This window comes from Pelmatolapia mariae, linkage group LG20 (genome assembly GCF_036321145.2).
Source record: "Pelmatolapia mariae isolate MD_Pm_ZW linkage group LG20, Pm_UMD_F_2, whole genome shotgun sequence".
Lineage (NCBI taxonomy): Eukaryota > Metazoa > Chordata > Actinopteri > Cichliformes > Cichlidae > Pelmatolapia > Pelmatolapia mariae.
In genome coordinates this window covers 42,440,270-42,462,668 of record NC_086244.1, presented here as the reverse complement: position 1 = coordinate 42,462,668, position 22,399 = coordinate 42,440,270, and the positions used below count along the sequence as shown (strand labels likewise).

At 40.5% G+C, this 22,399-nt stretch overlaps 1 protein-coding gene across 1 annotated transcript; it reads left to right on the top strand.

Annotated features, from left to right (window-relative positions):
* The first annotated feature begins 4,439 nt into the window (after positions 1 to 4,439).
* efhd2 (EF-hand domain family, member D2) lies at positions 4,440 to 14,072 on the top strand. Its single transcript, XM_063465136.1, has 5 exons — positions 4,440 to 4,560; positions 4,659 to 4,960; positions 9,571 to 9,718; positions 9,825 to 9,959; positions 11,344 to 14,072. The coding sequence occupies exons 2-5, from the start codon at positions 4,674 to 4,676 to the stop codon at positions 11,473 to 11,475; spliced, it is 702 nt and encodes a 233-aa protein (XP_063321206.1). The 5' UTR covers positions 4,440 to 4,560; positions 4,659 to 4,673; the 3' UTR covers positions 11,476 to 14,072.
* The last annotated feature ends 8,327 nt before the right edge of the window (positions 14,073 to 22,399 follow it).

Here is a 22,399-nt window from a genome sequence, read left to right as displayed (position 1 = left end):
TGACACAAAGTCTATTTAAATACAGACATCAGTCGTAGCTTTAGAAACCTCAGAATCTCAGTCAAAAGCTCATGAAAACATTTTTGTGTAACTCCTCAAAACAGCCGAACAACTAAAAGAGCAGGAAATCAAATTCTGCAAAATGACTGAGATGGCTGGGCCAAAGTGGCTGAAGAAGATCAGGAAACAGATGCTGTCCAATGTAGCAGGTGATTTATTTACAAACATTGTGACAAAAAATATTTACAAAAAATCAATAACTTAAAAGCTGCCTTGGACAAATAAACATAACTAAACTTAAACCAACCAAAATGAATCTCACATGCACACTGACCTGGTCCTCGTCTCTTGAACAACTAAGTTCTTCTGTTTAAATACTCTCAAGCTATACAAACAAAATTGCCTCCAATGGGCTAGTCCATACAAATAGAATACAGTCATCCAGGTAAGACATGAGACTAAATATTATAATCATCCTCTTACTCACTTTTCACCAGCAACAAAACACACACTTCTAAAGTGCACATTACATTTTACAATAATACATACAACACTAAAGCAAACAAAACCCTAAAATGCACTTTTATTAAACAACAGTTTTCTTCCCTCTCTTCACCTTGTCCCTTTCTGTGAAGTCAACAATAAACAGGAAGCTATAAATACAGGAAGTGAGTGAGAACTTCCTCTCACAGAGTAAAATGCACAAATTAACAGAAGAAACCTGCAGTGTGAGAGTGATATGGTACTATGAGGCCATTAATGGGAAGCATGTATAATAATCTGATCATACATGCTTCCCTCAGGCAGTATGATGTAAACAGAATTGGTCCTAGCACTGAACCCTGTGGAACTCCATAATTAACCTCAGTGTGTGAAGAGGACTCTCCAACAAACTGGAGTCTATTAGATAGATATGATACAAACCACTGCAGTGCAGTACCTGTAATACCTACAGCATGTTCTAATCGCTCTAATAGGATATTATGGTCGACAGTATCGAACGCTGTGCTTTCCCCTGCACGGTGGCCGTTATGCTCACCTGTCATTGATCCAGGAGTATCAACAGGCAGTATTTAAGACCAATGTCCACATCTGTTCCTCGCCAGTTTGTTATCTAACCCGTGTTAGTAACAGGCCACCTTTGCTTCACAAGTCACGTCTATAATTAACTTACCTCGTTCTCACATTGTGTGCAGTTTGCATCTCTACCCGGATGCTGGTCACCATTTTGGAAATCCTCAGGCTGCTTCAGGTTTTCTGGATCATGCTTCACCGCCTTCCTGCCTTCCACTGCTCTGGATCACTGTACAAACCAGCTTGGATTCACTTCACACTCCCATCTCTCGGGACACTCACCTGGTCAATATTACTTCTCCCAGGAGCTTCTTCTGCTCCTCCTGCCAAGTAAGCCACAAGATTCTCCCTAGCCTTCTCCTCCCAGCACATTAAGCAATCTCTCCTTGTGCCATTGTTTACTTTTACGTTTTGCACTAAAGCTTGTGTGAGAACTGTATCCTTGGTGTCTGTGATTGAATCTGTGTGTGGGTCCCGTTGTGACACCACCCGCTCAACTACTGGTCCATCCTGGGCCCTGCACCCAGACCTGCGCAAGGGAGACCAGCCACCAGCCACCCCAGGCCCCACATCCCAAGACCACAAGGCAGCAGTCCCCACAGCCACCCACCACCACCAACCAAAGCAGACATACGTATGCCACAAAACAGCAGCTGCAGCCTTTAGGACCCCAGAAAACTGCCAGACTTCCTTAGACCCAGAGTTCACCCCCAGCCACCTGCAAGCCACACAGGGAAATGTGACTATAGCGGACCACCCCCAACTGGGTAAAGGAACTGATCAGTGCAGACCAATAAGAAATAAATTCATCCAGTAGTTTGTTTGTTTGTTTTTTCGAGGAGACAGACATTTTTTCCAAACTAATGTGATCTAGAAGTAAAGTTCTGCATTGAGTAATACACAAACTGTTTTTTTCATTTGCAGTTATGAGGCTAATTTTCTTAGCAATGCATAGGGCAGTAAGGACTATATGTGATGTTTTTGTTTCACTTACGTCAGCCAAGATGCTCAGCTTCAGTGAGGTTGGGATACAGCAACTAAACCATGCGGATAGTCTTCACATAACCTCTGGACTTGTAGACCTCCTCTACCTGCTTTTCCCTGTGTAACCTTGTTCTCCTTGAAGTTAGAGGTTGTTGTTTCTCACAGTTTGGACTCACCTGGACATCTGCTTCACCTCCTTGTCTGCTTGCCTGCCCTCTGGCTGCTATTACACCCCAGACATTCTGGACCTCCCCTCCTCAGAGCTTTCAAAGGACGCGGACCATCAAGTTTCTGGCAGATATCTGGATTGTTAAATGGATGTTAGTTTAAATGGGATAAGTTAAGAATGAGCTATTTATTAAAAATTCCCACCAGGCTGTCAGAGAGGTGTTTATGTTAAGGCTTTTAAAGCAGTTATGATGCTTAATGCTTTCTAAGCTTATGAAAGTCAGACTAGAGATTTTCACTTTCCCACACAATGCTTCTTCTAGGTGCAGCCACAGGTGAGCTTGATTTGATCCATTTTGAAAGATAAAACAATCTATTGGTCAAGAAGGAGTAATACAATTTTGGTAGTTGTAGACCACCATTGTTTTTTTGGCTTTAATAGAGTTTTCAAACTTATACATGATGTTTTTTTTTCTAGTGACTTAAACCAGGCAGTAAAGAGTTTATTAGAGATCAGCAAGAACCAGTTGTCTGTTTGAAACAGAACCATCATTTTAAGTGGTGCGACTCTTCCCATGACTGATATAAGTAAAGTATTCCAATGCGTGGGATCTTCTTCTTCTTCTTAGTGGGAGAATATGATTCAACTGTACCAAGTGTGAGAGCCTGGTCGAAAAATCTATACCTAATTATCTAATGTTACCTAATTGTAGTGGACTGGTGGAGGTGTTCTGAAATTCGCAGCTCAGACGTAGAACTGTTGATTTACTCCAGTTAATGGAGTAGTCTGATATGGATGAGAACTTATCTATGAATGTTATTGTCTTCAGAAGGAAAGGCAATACATCATCAGCATATAGGCTTATCTTATGGTCTGTATTTTCAGTTTAAATTCCTTTAATATCTACATTTTGCTGCTGCTAGTGGTTGGATGAAAATGAACCACTGTCTGGTGCACCTCTTTAGATTTAGACAGCTCTGGGATGTAACATAATTTGTCCTAACAGATGTATTTAGAGAGCTGTATAGTGCTTTGATCCAATTTATGAATAATGAATCAAAGCAATAATCTATTACATTAATTGGTCTCTGTGTATTATTGGCTGAGTGTCTGCCTTGATAAAACCTGTTTGATCAGCATATATTTATGAATGGAGTGACTTTTTCTAATCTTCTTGCAAGGGCTTTGCAAAGTATTTTAATGTCTACATTTATGAGTGAGATTGGGTAGTAGCTGGGGTGCCCATCTTTCTAATCATGCCTCCCTTATTTTTAGTATCTGGTAAGAGAGTAGGTGGCAGAGCAGCTTATGACGAGGCTAAAAAGCAGTGTCAGAAGCTGGTCTGTGGAAGAGGAGAGTGGGAGTGTGACAGCGCAAGCAGGACATGCTGTGCGAAGGAGAAACAAAGTGTGCAAAGCATACACATCATGGGTAGTGAATGTCATTTCACAGGCTTGTGCCATGGAAAAGCATGTGTAAATAAATGAGCAAATTTGAACATATTGACTGTGTCTGGGTGTGTTTTACAGTTCTTATTGTTTATTTGTTTGTGTGCAGTGGGCAGTTTTGTTTTTAAGCTCACACTGCACACCAGGCTGAGATATGCCAAGTTCTTTTTGTAAGTCAACTCGTTGGTGCAAAAATACCGTTTAACGCCTGTCAAACTGAAATACCAGAGATGACACCAAGATTCAGCTAAAGAAAGTGGAACAACTACGTGTTGTTTGTCGTCAGTACCGTAGTTACAAGTTCCAAAATTGGTTCTCTGCTAAGTTGTTTATATGTGTAAACACAACACTGGTTCATTGCTTGAGTTACGTTAAAATAATCATAAGTCATTTGTGGGATGTTATGTTAGTAAAACTAATAAATAAAACATAGATAATAAGGATAACTAGGAGTGCAGAAAGGTGAAGACACGCAGGAGTGGAGCAACATGTACAGAGCTGTCTCCATAGGTGAGATAATGAAATGCAGCCAGGTGTGTTTTAATCTGTTTGTGGCCTTTCTGTGTTGAAGATTTCTCTTTTCTTTTACTTTTTTAATCCGTGGGAAGTGGAAGTGGAGGTGGAGCTGGGGTGGGTGGTGTGTGTGTGGGGGGGGCTGTCTGTTTTTTGTAAAATTCAGGACACTATTCGAGGCTTAAAAGGCTTTAGTGGCTTCTGAGCACGACAGTCTGAAAACACGCCCGTCCTACAACTACGCTAACTGCCACTTTAAAAGGTGTGGTAATAAACGTGACAGCGTACTGAACAGTTATCTGGCGTCCTGTACATTCTGCAGTGGCGGTATTTATGTTAACTTTGCATTATTTGACAGAAAAATAAAGAAAGGTGAGTGTTTTTGTGATTTTGATATACACTCTGTATTGTTTCTGTATTCTCTGGCTGTAACACGTTTATCAGACATGTGTCCGTCTCTTGATTATTAGTTTCCTGGTTTGAAAATGGCCACAGATGAGCTCTCGTCCAAACTCAGCCGTCGGCTGCAGATAGAAGAAGGAGCCGAGGATCCTGTCGCCGTGGATGCTCCCGGACAGCACACTGGTTCGGAAGAGAAACCGAATACGGCCAACGCGAACTCGGAGCTGGGCGCTAAACTGTTGCGGCGAGAAGAGCTGAACGAGGGGATTGGTGAACACTCCCAACCCAGCATGAAGGTCTTCAACCCCTACACCGAGTTTAAAGAGTTCTCTCGAAAGCAGATCAAAGATATGGAAACTTTGTTCAAAACGTGAGTGTTTCACAATATCCCTGTTAAACTGAGCTACAATTCGGAAATGCCTATCGCTGCCCCGTTTTAATGTCATTTTACTGGGCACTGGTTTTCAAGGAAGTAGCATTGAGATTACGCACTGAGATTAAGGAAGTTGACTTGACAGTTTGCTGGTGTAGCTCAAATCGTAATTAAACAGGAAATAACTTGCCTTATCCATCTACTACAAATGACAGAATAAACAACTGCGTCTCTCTTCCTCCCTATGGATAGAAATATGAATATAGATATATGCGCGCTGTTTCTTTGGCTGTCTGCATTATCCTTCATATGTGATTTCCAGGGACATTTGCAAAAGAACAATAAAAAATGTCACATCATCACTGTAAAGAAGAAACATGGAGGCAACTCAAGTCAGTGTTCATTTTTCATTTTCATTTTTAGTTGTTGTTGTCTGACATAGTGCGGACTGATAATTAGTTGTTATTTACAGTTAATGGTGTTAATGTTGTTTGGCCCCGTACAGAAGACTATAAATGGCTAAACCACAAACGCAGCTTTGCATGAGTCTTGTTAATAACCTGTTACATGCAGGTCTAACCGTTATGAGGTGTATTAGGAGACAGCGCTCATTTTATGTGTCTTTGCAAATAAGAGATTAACCTAAAATAAAAAGGAAGTTCTGCCTGTGGAAGACATCAGGAGCCCATGGCAGTCTCACGTGTGCTGGCCTGACCCCTCTTCCAGATGTTGCAGACATTTAATTTCAGCAAACTCAACTACTCTCTTCATGAAATGTACTTTGTTCTCCCTGTTACCTCTCAACATAGAGGAGCAGCAGCCTCCTCTGAACTGTTAATCCTTCATGATTTTGATTGAGTTGCCCTGTTTTGGAAATGTAGTGTAGAACTGTCCGTCTTCTCTTAGATGTAATTAAACTAAATGCCATTTGCCTGCTGCAAATGCCAGAAATCACATTTAAAATTCTCAGCACGAAGTATCCAGAAATGTTGACATGGTCATTCCAAAACCACATTCAAAGATCGTTTCAAGCTCATAACATTCATCAAGTTTTGTTTTGGGTTTTTTTGCTACTTTGTTTTCTTTGTTCTTTTAAAACATAGTTTAAGAATTTTGTAGTGCAGTAAAAATCAGATCGGGGTAGAAATGTTTTGGTAATGTTTGCATGTTCACAAGTCATGGCTGCTTCCTTGCAATGCCCAACCCAGATTCTTCAAGTTTCTAGCTTGTCTCGGCCTGTCTAGGCCACTTAAGTGCTTTTTGCTTATGGCATAAACTCTTTATTGTTCCTGAGACATCAGAGCTTTACAGTTTGTTCTTGTAAATTTGTCTTGGGAGTTAAAAACATTTTTGTTTAAAGAGCGGTGCTCTCCTTAACTAGATGCAGTTACAATGAAGGTTAAAAATGACATGAATTGACCGCACGTACTGACGTAGAAACACGATGGGGGTGCTGTTCTGCCTTTTTGTGAGATGGTCACATAATCAAATCACGAAATTTTGCAGAATGTCCAAACATTTTCATGCCATGAACATGAGGAAAATACATTCTCCTGAAACAATCACATTTGTATGTTGCAGGAAGAAAACTTGCACGCACTATACAAGTTGATAGAGGTTGGCGTGTACATGCAAGCGTTCTACTCTGACATAAACTAACTTAAATTGCAGTTAGTTTAAGATTTAACAGTTTAATTAAATTTAACAGTGTATTTACCCTCGTAAACACACTAAGTAACAACTACATGTTTGCAGGATTCTCTACACTGATTAAAAAACTGAGAAGACGTTTCCCATTCATGAGCAATTCTAGCTGTGAGAACTAATGGATTACAGCAAACATTCCAGTTTGAACTGATAAGCTGCTGTGTAAATGTGTTTAGTTTAAACAGTGTGTGCCACTTCCCCGTACTGCACATTTGTTACAGTTATCATCAACGGTGTTCCTTTTTGGAGACGTAGAAAGTTAAATTCTTTTGCAACGCAGGGTGAAGAAACACAATTCTATAGAAAACCTTTGTTTTAACAACATGTTTCATCTTGTTGCTTTTATGAGATCGTTGTAAAACAAATTAACAATGTAATTTTAACTTATTTAGGGGATATTTAGTAAGGTGCAGAGTAGGGCTGCAACTAAGGATTATTTGGCAGTCAACTAATCTGTCAGGTTTTTTTTTTTTTTTTTTTTTTTTTTTTTTTTTTTTTTTTTTTTTAAACAAGTCAATTAGTCAACAACTATTTCTGACACTCCTTCAGTTTCTGCTCCCTGTGGGCATACCTCCTGTTCCAGGCTCCAGTGCATGTTTAACCTGCCCCCTAACTGTGCTCACCTACGAATATCACCATGTCTCTTCTTACAGCAAATTAAAACACATTAAGGGTTCAGAACCACTATCCAGGATGAAACAACAAAGATCCATGAGTACATCAGAAAGATGGCTATAACTGATCATGTGCTTAGTGAATACCTTAGGCAGCTGAAACTGAACCATCATGGGAGGACAAGCCCCTGCACGGCATGCAGCATCAGCAGATAGAAGAAGTGGCTGATACTGAGAAATCCTACCAATGGCTGGAATGAAAGATAGGAACAAGCCCTAAGCACAAGACTGATAGAGGCTGGGCTCTACCACACCAGGCAAGAAACCAGGTGCAGGCTGTGTAACGATGTCCCTAACAATGCCATAACCAAGTGGCTGGCACAGTATACAGCAGGGGTGGGCAACTCCAGGCCTCGAGGGCTGGTGTCCTGCAGGTTTTAGATGTGTCCTAGATCCAACACAGCTGATTCAAAAGGCTAAATGAGCTCCTCAACATGTCTTGAAGTTCTCCAGAGGCCTGGTAATGAACTAATCATGTGATTCAGGTGTGTTGACCCAGGGTGAGACCTAAAACCTGCAGGACACCGGCCCTCGAGGCCTGGAGTTGGACACCCCTGGTATACAGGAAGGTTAGGTATGGCCTGCAGGGCTAACACGTAGACAGAGACAAACATTCACGCTCACTCCTGCATTCACACCTATGGGCAATTTAGAGTTTCCAATTAACCTATCCCCCACTAAGTGCATGTCTTTGGACTGTGGGAGAACCCACGCAAACACAGGTAGAACATGCAAACTCCACACAGAAAGACCCCGGCCTGATGGTGGAATTGAACTCAGGAACTTCGTGCTGTGAGTGCTAACTACCGTGCCACCCTGCTGCCCCTGTCTTCTTCCCCTCACCCCTAATTGGTTGCGCCAAATGGCCCCGCCCCTCCCTGAGCCTGGTTCTTCTGGAGGTTTCTACCTGTTAAAAAGGAGTTTTTCCTTCCCGCCGTCACCAAACCACTTGCTCATTGGGTGATGGATTAGCAATATGTCCAGCCTTCCCTGCATTTCACCAAATGCCGCCTCATTCCCTGCTGCCGCCCCTTGGACCTGACTCCAGATAAGCCCCTCATTTAAGTCACAGTGCGACAAAGTCATTACTGAAAAATGCGATAAATGGTTTTAAATACCTTTGGTTATTAGTTTGTTCATATGCTCCATTAGACTGTTCTCAAGTGCACCTTAATATCTGAGTGTCTCTTAGTTTTAGATGACTAAAACTTTTTTTTCTTTTAGTCGACAAAGTGATTAATCATTAGGAACATCTCTAGTTTATCCACCACTCTGCATTTAATAATTATTTATTATTAATCTCTGGTTGTCTTTCTCCTTTTACCCCCAACCGGCTATGCCAGATGGTTGCCCCTCTTTGCTGGTAATCATAGAGGTCAGATTTTTTTTTTTTTTTTTTTGCACACATCTCAGCGGGGATTTTGTCCCACTCGTCTTTGCAGATCCTCTGCAAAGACATCAATGTTTCATGGCTGGTGTTTGGCAACTCCAACCTTCAGCTCCCTCCACAGATTTTCTGTGGGATTGGAGACTGACTAGGCCGCTCCAAGACCTTAATATGCTTCTTAGTTCCCAGCCCAGAACTTCTTAGTCCAGTAGTTCTGGCCTGATTCCTCACCGTTCTTATTATCATAAACTCCACGAGGTGAGATCTTGTGTGGAGCGCCAGACCGAGGGAGACTGGCAGTTATTTTATGATTCTTCCATATGCGAATAATCGCACCAACTGTTGTCACCTTCTCACCCAGCTGCTTGGCGATGGTCCTGTGTAGGTCCACAATCTTGTCCCTGATATCCATGGAAAACTCTTTGGTCTTGGCCATGGTGCAGAGTTTGGAATCTGGATCGATTGATTGCTTCTATGGACAGCTGTCTTTTATACAGGTAACGAGCTGAGAAGGCTCCAAATGTCAGCTTGTTACCTGTATAAAAACACCTGGGAGCCAGAAAACTTGCTGATTGATCAAATACTTATTTCATTCATGAAAATTCAAATCAATTTATGACTTTTTTGAAATGCATTTGTCTGGATTTTTTTCTGTTCAAATAAACCTACCACTGAAATTGTAGACTGGTCATTTCTTTGTTAGTGGACAAACTTACAAAATCAGCAGGGGTTCAAATAATTTCCTCCCTGACTGTGATGCACTGCGTATTCTGTCAGAACCAGCATGAACTCTTTCAGCAAATGTAGCAACAGTTGTTCTTCTGTTTAATTCTGTCAAGGTATGATGCTGGTAAGGACAACTACATTGACCTAATGGAGCTGAAGCTGATGATGGAGAAGCTTGGAGCTCCGCAGACACACATCGGCTTGAAGAATATGATCAAAGAGGTGGATGAAGACCTCGACAACAAGCTCAGCTTCAGAGAGGTGAAGCAAGAGGGTTTTTTTGTTTGTTTTTTTAAAATTAAAATTCAGAGTCAGAATCGAAGTTCCTGTTCTATCAGTATCTGTTTGTTGTTCTTGTCTTCCACAGTTCCTACTGATTTTCAGGAAGGCAGCAGCAGGAGAGCTGGCAGAGGACAGCGGCCTCTGTGCCCTTGCTCGCCTCTCTGAAATTGACGTCTCTACAGAGGGGGTCAAAGGAGCCAAGACCTTTTTTGAAGCTAAAGTAAGTTGAAATGGAATAGAGTAGGATTTATTCTATAGAATTTTCCTAGTCTTTCTGATCATTGCATGTCATCTAGTCATTGCACTTAACTTTCATCAACGTCTGTGGCCAGTTTAGTTCATCACCAATTAACCTAGTATGTATTTCTTTGAACTATGGGAAGAATCCAGAGTACCTGGAGCAAACTCGCAGAGAAAATGTGCAAAATCTACACAGAAATTTGAACCAGAACCTCCTTGCTGTGAAGTTACAGCGGAAACTCCATGATGATTCTCAACTTTCTATTGAAAAACACATCATTTCATTAGTGGCACAGAGAAAGAGGGATGCATTGCACTTCCTAAAAACGTATAAATAATTGAAATCAAGACTAATTATTTGGCGTTAACACTAAGAAGAACAGACTAAAATATTTGTGGGCAATCTTGTTTCCACAATGAACACAAGAGACCCTTGGAAAATATTTAAAGTATTATTATATCCATGGTCCTCAGCTGAATAGGGTGGAGTGCCCACTCCAGGGCAGGAACTCATCCCTGACCAGGTGGAGGAGTTTAAGTATCTCAGAGTCTTGTTCATGAGATTGAGGATCGGTGCTGTAGCTGCAGTGATGCGGGTGCTGTACCGATCCTTGTGGTGAAGAGAGAGCTGAGTGTAAAAGCGAAGCTCTCGATTTACCAGTCGATCTACGCCCTCACCTATGGTGACAAGCTTTGGGTAGTGACTGCAGAAATGAGCTCTCTCCAAAGGGTGGCTGGCCTCTGCCTTATTATCCATCCTGGACATGTTTTGTCATCTGAGTTCAGGAAGTTGCTCTCAGGCCGTTACCTCAGTGTAGAACAAACAGGTACTTATAATCCTTCCCTCTGCTATCAGGTCGCTTAAAGCTGACAGACCTCGTGTAGATTAATCTTCCTGTGGTTGTTCATTTTTAGACATTTCTCCTTGTTTTATTTTTTTTTATCTTACTTTTAATGTGTTTATTTTTTGACCTTGTTGTTGATCTCTGCCTTAACATGCAACGGTGTGATTAGTGGCTGTGTGAGTCTGACTGTGTGAATTCTACACACCAATATGAAAAACAGATCCTCTGCTACTGACTGGACTGTGCTTTGTAATAAGTGTTGACAGTAATCCAAGACGTGCTGCAAAAGCATTTCAAGCAAGGAAGTAGAATATTTTCCAGTGGTTGAGTCATCTCGACATGACTCATTTATGTCACATGTGCATGCGTTTCACTCACTGACTAAAAACTAAAGGTACAAATTAACAGTAGATTGATGAAAACCCTGAAAGCTGTTGTTTAGAGGTCAGAGGATTCTCTTCTTCATTTTGTGATTCTCACTTCTTTACTAAGGCAGCTTTGTGTTTTTCTGTTGAACAGGTCAAGGCCATCAATGAATCCAACCGATTTGAGTCGGAGATCCGCCAGGAACAAGAGGCCAAGAAAAAGCAAGCTGAGGAGCAGAAACAAAGACGAGCCGCATTCAAAGAACTGCAGTCAGCTTTCAAATAACTCCTTCAAGACCTTTAAATCACTAATGCTGTCAGTTTTCAAATTGGTAGATTGAAGACTCTTAGTCTTAATAATAATAGAAATCCTACAATATGAAATATCAGTATTGCCCTCTTAAAATCAGTCTGTTAAGCCTCTCAAACATCAAATTGCAAGTTACTAAACACAGTTCTAACATTTGTCATAATTTCCACACTCAGTACTGCACAGTCTTAGAAGAGAGACACTCAATGTAATGCTACATTTTTTTTACTGCACAAAGAGTCGTATGGTCCTATACCAGGGTTGTAACTTGGTCTTGAGAAGCCTCGGGACAGCTGTAGTGGTCATCATTCCTTAGTGTCATGCTTCGTGTACTACAGAGATTTAAAATGAGGTTATTTTAGAAATTAGGTAATATTTTTGTAGCACTATTTTTTTTTTTCAATCAGCCTTCTTTGTTTTATTCACCAACTTTGCTGCTAACCGCTGTGAATGATGTGACCTTACTGTATTCTGCTTTGATTTAACCACATGTGCCATCAGACTATCAAAATGATTTATCCTGAAGTGTAAATGAAAGGCATAAGAACAAAAACCAGGTTCATGATAAAGTGTGTATCATATAAATATCTTTCCTGGTTCATACTGCGACTCACCAAGTCGTAGTGAAACTTAAAAATGTGACGCAACCGAAAACTGAAAAATTGTGCCTTAATGCTAAAACATGTTTCAAAGGTGCAGCTTCTGCTTTGAACGTCTGGTTCTAAGTTGTGTCACCCTTGTACAGTTTCACTGCTTCTTGGCAAGTAGTTTGTTTTTAGTAGACAGCTTTGTGTCTTCCAAGGTAACGATGTAAGACTGTAGAGACCTGTTAGTGACCAATCACAAGGAAGGTTTCGGTGCATCACCTTATCCACAGGTGATTGGTCAGAGCTCTGTAGATGTCATCATCAGATGGGGGCCAAGCAGACATCTGGGCACTTGCCAGATTTTTTGTGACCACACAGACTCGTCTGTGGAGAATTTAATGCACTAACACGCGCTCCAGGCAGCAGACTGTATAACAGGAATAACTAATCAGTCATCGTCTCCGTCAGAGTCTAAAGCCTGTTGTGGAGACGGACAGCTGCAGACATCATGGCTGAGCTGTCTGATTGTACTTCTTTGAAGTCCACGCTCGCCATCTGATTCGCAAAGGATATGTTACTTGGAACCAAGTGGAGCCCAGTAAACTTATAATAATCAAGCCTTATACAAGGCTTATACCTCTTTGTGACAAATCTAACTACTGCCAGCACCCTCCAGCGACCACCCCAGACTGGTTGGGGAATACTGCGATCGCTGGTTTCTGGGTTGTCGAGCAGTCTCTAGGCCTGTGTGTTTGAGTTCTTAATTTTTATTTTATTTTGTAATTCTTGCGTTGCTAAATTAGTTCATTGCATTTTTTCTTTTCTTTTTTTTCTGTTAAACTTCCAATATGTGAAGCAAAGTTAAACTTAGGCTGTAGCACCAAGCCGACTCAAATTACTCTTTAAATTGTTTTCTCAAATGAATTAGCATTCATTTATTCATACACATGCCTGGTATATTTTGATTAAAAAGACTTAATTTATCATGTGACATTTGTTCACATGAATCATTTATGGTCTGAGGTGCGTATTCATGATGTTAGTATGGGTTTCTGCTCACATTTCCAAATTACTGTCCCACATGGCTTATAATGTGAACTGTGATTGCAAGATGTATGTAATTCTGATACGATGCCCTTTCTTCGTGAAGTATTTTTGGGGCGTCTAGTTAAGTGATTTGTTCATATACTTTTCTTATACTTCATACGGGACTATTGAAACAGACATGACATGTTTAACAGCTGGATTACTGTTGTGCTTTTGCAGCTCTTTCAGTGTAGTACGAGTATTAATACATTTAAAGAGGCTGTTTTATACTGTATGAGGCACATTGTTGAAAAATAATCTAATGGAGCTACGCTGTGTCTCTTCCAACCTGCCATCCAGCTGGGAGAAAAAAACACCAAATCACTTGCCACAGGTGCTCTACGTGGTGCGTTTACCCTGCTGGAAGCAGCCATCCTTTGGTATTAGGGGGCACAAAGTGAAAATTACCCAACATCATTACACCAACAACCTAAACTGCTGAAAAAATCCAGCTTGGATACTTGCATGCACATTTTAAAGGAAAAGGGTTTTGAAATCTCCAGTATGAGCAATTTTACCCTGTAATTTGGAAAATGTTTGTTTTTCAGCATCATGAAGGACATGATAGACACACAGTTAATAAACTGAAATTAATGCTTTAGTTTATAAATGACACACCAGAGCCAAATACTACAGAGCAGGATTTTGGCTTATCCAGGCAACTTTGGACAAACCTTACGGGTTAACCACAGAAGGAAGATGGTTTACTTCTTACCAGGTAAACTGCCATGATAACGTCAGATTAAAGATGAACAGATAAGGAAATCACTGTTAAATGACCAATCAGTTGAAGTTACAGTTCTTCCCAAATGTGCCAGCATCACTGCTTTTTCCTCCTCTATTTGTCTTATTAGTTTACTACACTCACCCCAATAACAATAAAATGTTATTTTGAGTCAACAGTGTCAACAATGTGTTCTTATATTTATCTAAATTTGAGAATTTGTCATATTAGCTGACTGCTGGGACAAATTTGTCTCAATTAGATTATGATTATACCCGTCTGAGTATTTCCTGTTCCCACTAGGTGGCGCTCTCAGTATTGCATACAAACTGCATATCAGTCTGGTCAGGGCTGGACTCTCACCATGCCTGTGAAGTTTGGTGGAGATTGGACAAATGTGTCTTTGATTTGCAGCAGTTTTGTGCTTTAAGCTTAAAAAATTCATGAAACCTGTCACAGACCTCCAACTTGACGAAGGCTCTCATGTTATATGGTCATTTTCACTGAGTATTTCAAAATAAATCCACAGCTCCTCCTAGAACATTTCAAAACAGAAGCCCCTGCACTATGCTTGATCTGTGAGTCTGAATTTTGGCACCCTCATGTAAGCTATCAAGATGTACAAAAAAGTTTCTTGGAGCCCTGTGCAACAGGAATTTGTTAACATTTTGTGCCATTTTCATGCGTGCAAGGGCCCACCCATTGCTGCTTGTAGCTTTTATTATTATTGTTATTATTATTATTTCTGCAAATGAATTGGCTTTTTGAGGGCCTAAACATGTTCAAAAACTCATGAAATTTTGCACACGTGTCAGGTCTGGTGAAAATTTGGTTTCAGACATGGGTTGGGCAAAAATGCTCAGTATGACCTCCAACAAACATGAAAGATATTGAGCCCCTGGGCTGGGTATGACGTAGTGAGATCATTGACAAGGCTGGCTACGGATACCAACTACAGAACGGAGCAGTTGTCAGTCACCTCCTCTACATGGATGACATCAAGAGTGAACGAGACATTGATTCACTGATCCACACCACCACCACGGTCCAGAATGAGACAACAAACATCCACGAATACATCACGAAGATGGCCCCAACTGACCGCGTGCTCAGTGAATACCTCAGGAACCCAAGAAAGAGGAGGAACCATCATGGAAGGACAGGCCCCTGCACGGTATGTACCACCGGCAGATAGAGGAGGTGGCTGACATCCAGAAATCCTACCAGTGGCTGGACAAAGCTGGACTGAAAGACAGCACAGAGGCACTAATCATGGCAGCACAGGAACAAGCTCTGAACACAAGATCCATAGAGGCTGGGGTCTATCACACCAGGCAAGACCCCAGGCTGTGTAAAGATGCCCCTGAGACAATCCAGCACATAACAGCAGGGTGCAAGATGCTAGCAGGCAGGGCATACATGGAACGCCATAACCAAGTGGCCGGCATAGTGTACAGGAACATCTGTGCCGAATATGGCCTGGAAGTCCCGAGGTCAAAATGGGAGATGCCCCCAAGGGTGATGGAGAATGACAGAGTTAAGATTCTGTGGGACTTCCAGGTACAGACGGACAAAATGGTGGTGGCAGAAGAACACGGCTGTAGTGATAGATGTAGCAGTTCCGAATGACAGCAACATCAGGAAGAAGGAACACGAGAAGCTGGAGAAATACAAAGGTAAAGTAAAGTAAAGACTAAGCTAGCTGACCAGCATATACTGAAAATAGGATTTATGTAATGCTGAGCAGGTCATTTCTCTCAGTGTACTTCAAAACCAGCTCACCATAAAAAAATCTGTTTCCTGCAGTCCAGAATTGTTGCCCACAGTTTTGTTTTTTCAAAAATAACCTCTGATAAGAGGTCTGCTCTGTTTCACTTCAGCATCAGGTGATGTTCAGATGTTGATTCATGGTTTTCTTCCGTTTTTGATCTCCTGCAGAATATTTTTAGGTTATCTGCTATAAAAAGCCAGGCCAGGAAAATCCTTCGTGTTTTTCTGTGTTTTATCCTCAGTTACTTTGACACAAAGGCATCTGCTGTGACGCTCACACTTCTGATGAAGTCTCACAGTGTTTGTTTTATACATAGATATACAAATATGGATATGTACTGTAAATGATCAGAATTATAATATTTCTGACTGTCTGAGTAAAATTGAATTGAATTGAATCAGAATCATATCAGTTAGTGAATACCCATCCCTTATGTATATACATGAACACATTTACATGACTACAAACCTTTTTAATGGAAAATTAAAATGCTCAAATTTGAAAGATTGTGAGTTATTTGGTTCATGTATTAGCTGTTTAGTCAATAAAAAATTAGTTTTTTTGAGTTGAGGAGAATAAAATAATACCTAACATTAATTGTACCAATGTTGTTGTGTACTTGGCACAGATTAATTTAAGAAGTTTTAGTTTAAGAAGTTTTGAGCAAATGATATATTAGGTAGTAATTATAGGAATGTATGGTTAAGGATATAAAAAAGTACATTTAACCTCCTAGGACCTGCCATCCACATATGTGGACGTCACATTTTTGGTTATTTTGACCAAAATACTCAATTTTGCTCTACATGGGCCTGATATCCACTTACGAGGACATTATACTGCTACTGTTCTATCAAAATTTTAAATGAATATCCTCATTTGTGGCTCTCATTTTTCTTAAAAACAAAAATAAGATAAAAAAAAAAAATCTGGAAATTCTTTGTTTTTACATTCATCCGGCCCCAATATGCCCAAATATCAACGAGAAATTAAAAATGCATGTCGTGGAAGAGTTCGGGTCTTAGGAGGTTAATGATTTACAGTGAAAAGAAGTGCCTGTAATTGGTAATATAAACAGAATGTTCAATTTTTCTATTAATGCAAAATATCCATTAATAATACAGGAAATATACTGTGAAAAAAATGATTTTTCCATTTTAGAGTTGAAGGAACTGTCCCTAAATAGAACAGAGAGTGTACTCTATATCTACAGGATTTTTTGTTTTACCGTTTCTGGAAAAGTCTGTGAACGTCTGGAAAAAAACTGAAAACGTCCTGGCAGAAAATTACCAGCACATTTTCTGTTTTTCTGTGGTGTTACAGGCTTTCTCAAGCTCTTGCAAAGTTGTGTGTTTGTATCTTTAGTGTTTTATATTGGCTGCTTTTTCAGTCTATTTGAGTCCAAAGGATCAACCAATCTACACATAACAGTCAACTTAGCAAAGAACTCATTTGTACATGTAACTTCATATGTAGGCACTTTGTTACTAGCAGAAAGCTGCCTCAGAAAGTTGGCTGTGTTGAAGAGTAAAGCTGCTCATACCAAATATTGACTTTCAAGGTCATTTGAATTGTGAAGCACTGTTTTTGTCTTGTATACCGTATAATTTTAATATACACTATATGCCCTACTATACCATGTGTATTAAAATGTTCACCCATTTCCCTAGCAAAAGCAAATAAACAACTGGTTCAAGACTTTTGCACAACAGTTTCCAAGACTAAACATGTTTTTAGAAATTCCATGCTAGCTGAATTATAACTATCTTAAACCTAACATTAAAGGCTGCTGGCTGCCGCCACTCTTGTTCTACTTGTCCCACAAACTTGTTTTTGAGAGTTTGTGCATTGGATGACAGTTTGTATCCATCAGAAAAAAAATCCAAACATGTGTTTGAGCTCTGGTGGGTAACTTAAGTCCAAACAGCAGACCACACACCCGTGCAATGCTAGCCGAGCCAGTGAGGACCACCACAGCTTAAATGAAGACACTTTTTTCCAACTGAACGTCTTCTGGCTGCACATCTCCTCTCTCACATGCAGCCCCATTCCCTGTTTTCCAGCCTCCATGTCTGTATCCTGTGTGATAAAAACACAAGTCACAAATGAATGAGCCTGATCTGTCCTGTAATATAGAATGCAGTTTTAATATCTTAAGCAATATAATTAATTTAAAAAATTGCATTGCAACAACACCATTCCCTTATGAAGACACACACACACTGCAGACTGCACGTATATATGTATGCATATTATACTGTACATAACCATTTCATCCAGTTTGGTTAGTAATCTTGGCCTGACCAGACTAACACTCCCACCAGTTTGAACCAAAGGAGATCTATCATATCATATTTTTGATTGGATGTTGTCACCATGCATTGCGTACAATATCCTTTAATGGAGTCCAAGAATAATAATAATATGAAGCTTACTCTTAGCCTAAGTACATAAATGTGCATCTCCTTAGAAATGTATACAAACCTTCTATGAATTAAAAAGAGGAGGGGCCAACGAGCAGATGAAGGGAACTCCTTTATTTTGTGTACTTCTAGTAAAGACATGAATATTACAACCAATTCTACTTACATTTCAACTGTAAAACACACGCAAATAACTCTAATTTTAACCTTCATGCATCAGCTGTTTAGTGATATTAACCATTAAGAGGATGGAAAATATGAATATTTGTTTAATGGATAATATTTAGACACAGAGAAAGATATCATGTTGCTGCTAAAATATCTACAACAAACTAATGTGCTAACTGAAGGTTAAATACAAACAACAATTGTGCAAAAGTCAAAGTGCATGTGGGGTTTTTCCCCAATACTTAGTATATTGAAAAGTTGGGAAGATGGGATTAACCGTTCCTACTACAGCTTTCAATAAAAGAGTAAATATGTCTGCAGCTAAGCAGACATGTTCTAATATTTTCTGCAGTTTTTGCATTGTTAGGTAGGATGTGTAAAGATTTGTGTCAGTGTGGAGGAAATTCAGACAGGAATTAAAGGACTCACTGCCTTCTGAGACCTGCAGCTTGCTCCAGCTTCTCAATTGAGTTATATTGTGATGATGGAAAGAAACTGTCTGTCAGATAAATTAAGCCTGCAAACAGTTGTCTGAAAACCCTCTTTTGTCTGATCGATCCCTAATGACATTTCAATTTACAATAATGGATTACACAGCAGTGGGGAGTAGATTTAATCGCAGTACATGTCTTTCTGAAAGTGCTGCAACAGGTTTAAGGACATAATTCATCAACTGTTATCATCTTCAGTGCCAACAGAGCAGAGCAGCTCACTGAACTCCACTCCTACAGATGTTGATTATATTGTTAATAATTTTAGGATTATTAACACAACTCTGGACACTCTTGCTCCTCTGAAAATGAAAGCCTCAAATCAGAAGTTCTTGACTCTCCAGTGTAACTCTCAAACATGCACATTAAAGCAGATCACTTGTAAGCTGTAGAGGAATAGGCGTCTCACTAGAAGTTACCATTTAGCCTTGAAAAAGAGTTCGCTGCTCTGTAAAAAAAAAAGCCATTGGTAAAGCTAGAACATCTTGCTTTTGATGATTGATTGAAGAAAATAAGAACTACACTAGGTTTCTCTCCCCGTCTAATTTTTATGCCTCTAAATTCAGATCAAACTGAGGTTAATGTAATCAGTCCTACAAATCTTAGATATGGTATCTAACCAGATGCTTACTTTGGACGGCATTACCTTGGCCTCCAGCTTCACTGTGAGGATTTTTGGAATCGTTTTTGACCAGGACATGTCCTTTATTGAGCATATTAAAATAATATGTAGGACTGCCCTCTTTCATTTGTGCAACATCTCTAAAATCTGAAACATCCTGTCTCAGAGTGACGCTGAAAAAATTTGTTCATTCATTTATTAAATAATTAATTGAATAATCTGGCCCCATCTTATCTTAACAACCTCATAGTACAGCTTGTGGTTCCCAGGATATTTAAAAGTAGAATGGGAGGCAGAGCCTTCAGCTTCCAGGCCCCTCTTATGTGAAACCAGCTTCCAGTTTGGATTCAGGAGACAGACACTCTCCACTTTCAAGATTAAACTTCAAACTTTTCCTTTTGACAAAGCATGTTATTAGGGCTGGATCAGGTGACCCTGAATCCTCGCATACTGACTACTGTAATTCTCTCATGCATGGTCTCTCCCCCAAAAATCCCTCCACAAGTTTCAACTGGTTCAAAGCTCTGCTGCCCGCATTATCACCAGAACCCCTCCTCCAGCACATCACCCCTGTACGTCAGGAACTTCACTGGCTCCCTGCGAAATTCCAAATAGTATACAAGCTTCTTCTGCTCACCTTCAAGGCCCCTCATAGCCTTGCTCCTCCTTACCTTTCGGACCTGTTAAGCACTACCTCTTCTGCCCGCTCGCTTGGATTTTCTTCTTCTATCCCACTTGCTGTGCCTTCTTTCCGCCTCAGCACCATGGGATGCAGAGCTTTCAGTTGCTCTGCTCCCAGGCTGTGGAACTCTGTACCCACAGATATAAGAAACATTGGTTCTCTCAACTCATCTGTTCAAATCTGCATGTTCACTGTGAACTAACTGTTTCTTTATTTTATCTTTTTTAAAATTGTTCTTTGTTTTGTCTTGTTTTATCTGTTTTATTCTATTGTTAAGTGTCCTTGGGTGTCTTGAAAAGCACTTTTAAATAAAATGTATCATTATTATTATTAATAATAATAATCCCTACTGCGACCATCGCTAAAACACACCAGCTGATCTACGCCACAGCAACAGTGATCACTGAGATGCTTGGTTACAAAATGAACAGTCACAAAGAGTATGACCTTCCATGGAGAAGGAGACTACAGGCCAGGATCAAGCCAGAACAGAGGCAAGTTAACCAACCGTCAGAACTGCAAAAAGGTGTGATAAAGAAGTATAACAAGCTGCCTTTACCTGAGGCCGTAGAAACTGCCAAGCGAAGACTCACAGCCTTGGGCAGCCACCTTAAGAGGTACACTACAAGTCAAACGTTTGGACACGGCTTCTCATTTAATAGTTTTTCTTTATTTTCATGACTGTTTACATTGTAGATTCTCACTGAAGGCATCAAAACTATGAATGAACACATAAGTGTGAAATAACTCAAAACATGTTTGATATTTCAGATCCTTTGCTTTGATTCCTGCTTTGCTCACTCTTGGCCTTCTCTCCATGAGCTTCATGAGGTCGTCTCCTGAAATGGTTTCCAACAGTCTTGAAGGAGTTCCCAGAGATGCTGAGCACTTGTTGGTTGGTTTAGGTCAGGTGACTGTGGAGGCCAGGCCATCTGGTGCAGCACTCCATCACTCTCCTTCTTGGTCAAATAGCCGTGACACAGCCTGGAGGTGTGTTGGGTCATTGTGCTGTTGAAAAATCAATGATGGGATGTTGCTGCAGGATGCTGTGGTAGCTATGCTGGTTCAGTGTGTCGTTAGTTTTGAATAAATCTCCAACAGTGTCACCAGCAAAGCCCCCCACACCCTCACACCTCCTCCATGCTTCACAGTGGGAACCATGCATGTAGAGACCATGCATGGTTCCCACTGCGTCACACAAAGACAAAGACTTATCAGACCAAAGCACAGATTTCCACTGGTCTAATGTCCATTCCTCGTGTTTCTTGGCCCAAACAAATCTCTGCTGCTTGTTGCTTTTTCTTAGTCGTGGTTTCTTAGCAGCTGTTTGACCATAAAGGCCTGATTCACACAGTCTCCTCTGAACATGTAGAGATGTGTCTGCTACTGGAGCTCTGTCTAAAATATGACATATTAAGAATTATTTATATTTTTTTTCTTTGCTACATAATTCCATATATCTTGCTTCATATATTTGATGTCTTTGGTATCTACAATGTAGAAAGTAGTCAAAATAAAGAAAAACCTTTAAATCAGAAAGTGTGTCCAGACTTTTGACTGGTCGTGATACCAGAGCGATAGAAGCCAGGTCAATAAACCACGTTCTCCACTGAACCATGCCAGGTGTACTCTCAGTGGCACGGGACAATATGAGAACAGCCCCACCAAGGCTGGAGATGCAGAAATACTGGAAGAGCATAATGGGCTGAAGGACACAACACATAACAACAATGTTCAAAACTCTCAAGCATGAAGAGTAGAAAAGTACTATATAAGAACCAGTACAATTTGACAGAAGGCAGACATTGAAGGTAGCTACATGTACCTTGGAATCCCACGAGCAAACAGGAGCCATGAACCATGAGGAATAGTGGTAGAAGTGGACAGGCAGAGGAAGATGGCTGTAGCTCAAGAATAACCAAGGGCTGAGACAGGAGCTCGAGAAGATGCGGAGGGTGAAGGCAACAGTTGTCCCTGTGGTAATCAGATTACTTGAGGCAGTGACCGCCAAACTGGGCGAGTGGTTCAAGCAGATTCAGGGAACGACATCCGAGATCTCTGTCCAGAAGAATGCAGTCCTATGAACAGCAAAATTATTGCACGAGACCCTCAAACTCCCAGGCCTCTAATACAGGACCCATGATCGAAGGACAAAGAGCGCCTTCAGGGATGAGTTTGGATTATTATTTTTTTGTAATATTTGCAGTGCCACGTAAAATCAAAACTTTCTACAGGTCTATTTTCTGAAAGAAATGCAAAACTGAAGTAAGAAAATGTGACCCACAAAAATATTTACAAAATGGTTACTTGACTTGAGACACTGACACCATAACAGGTTGCATGCAA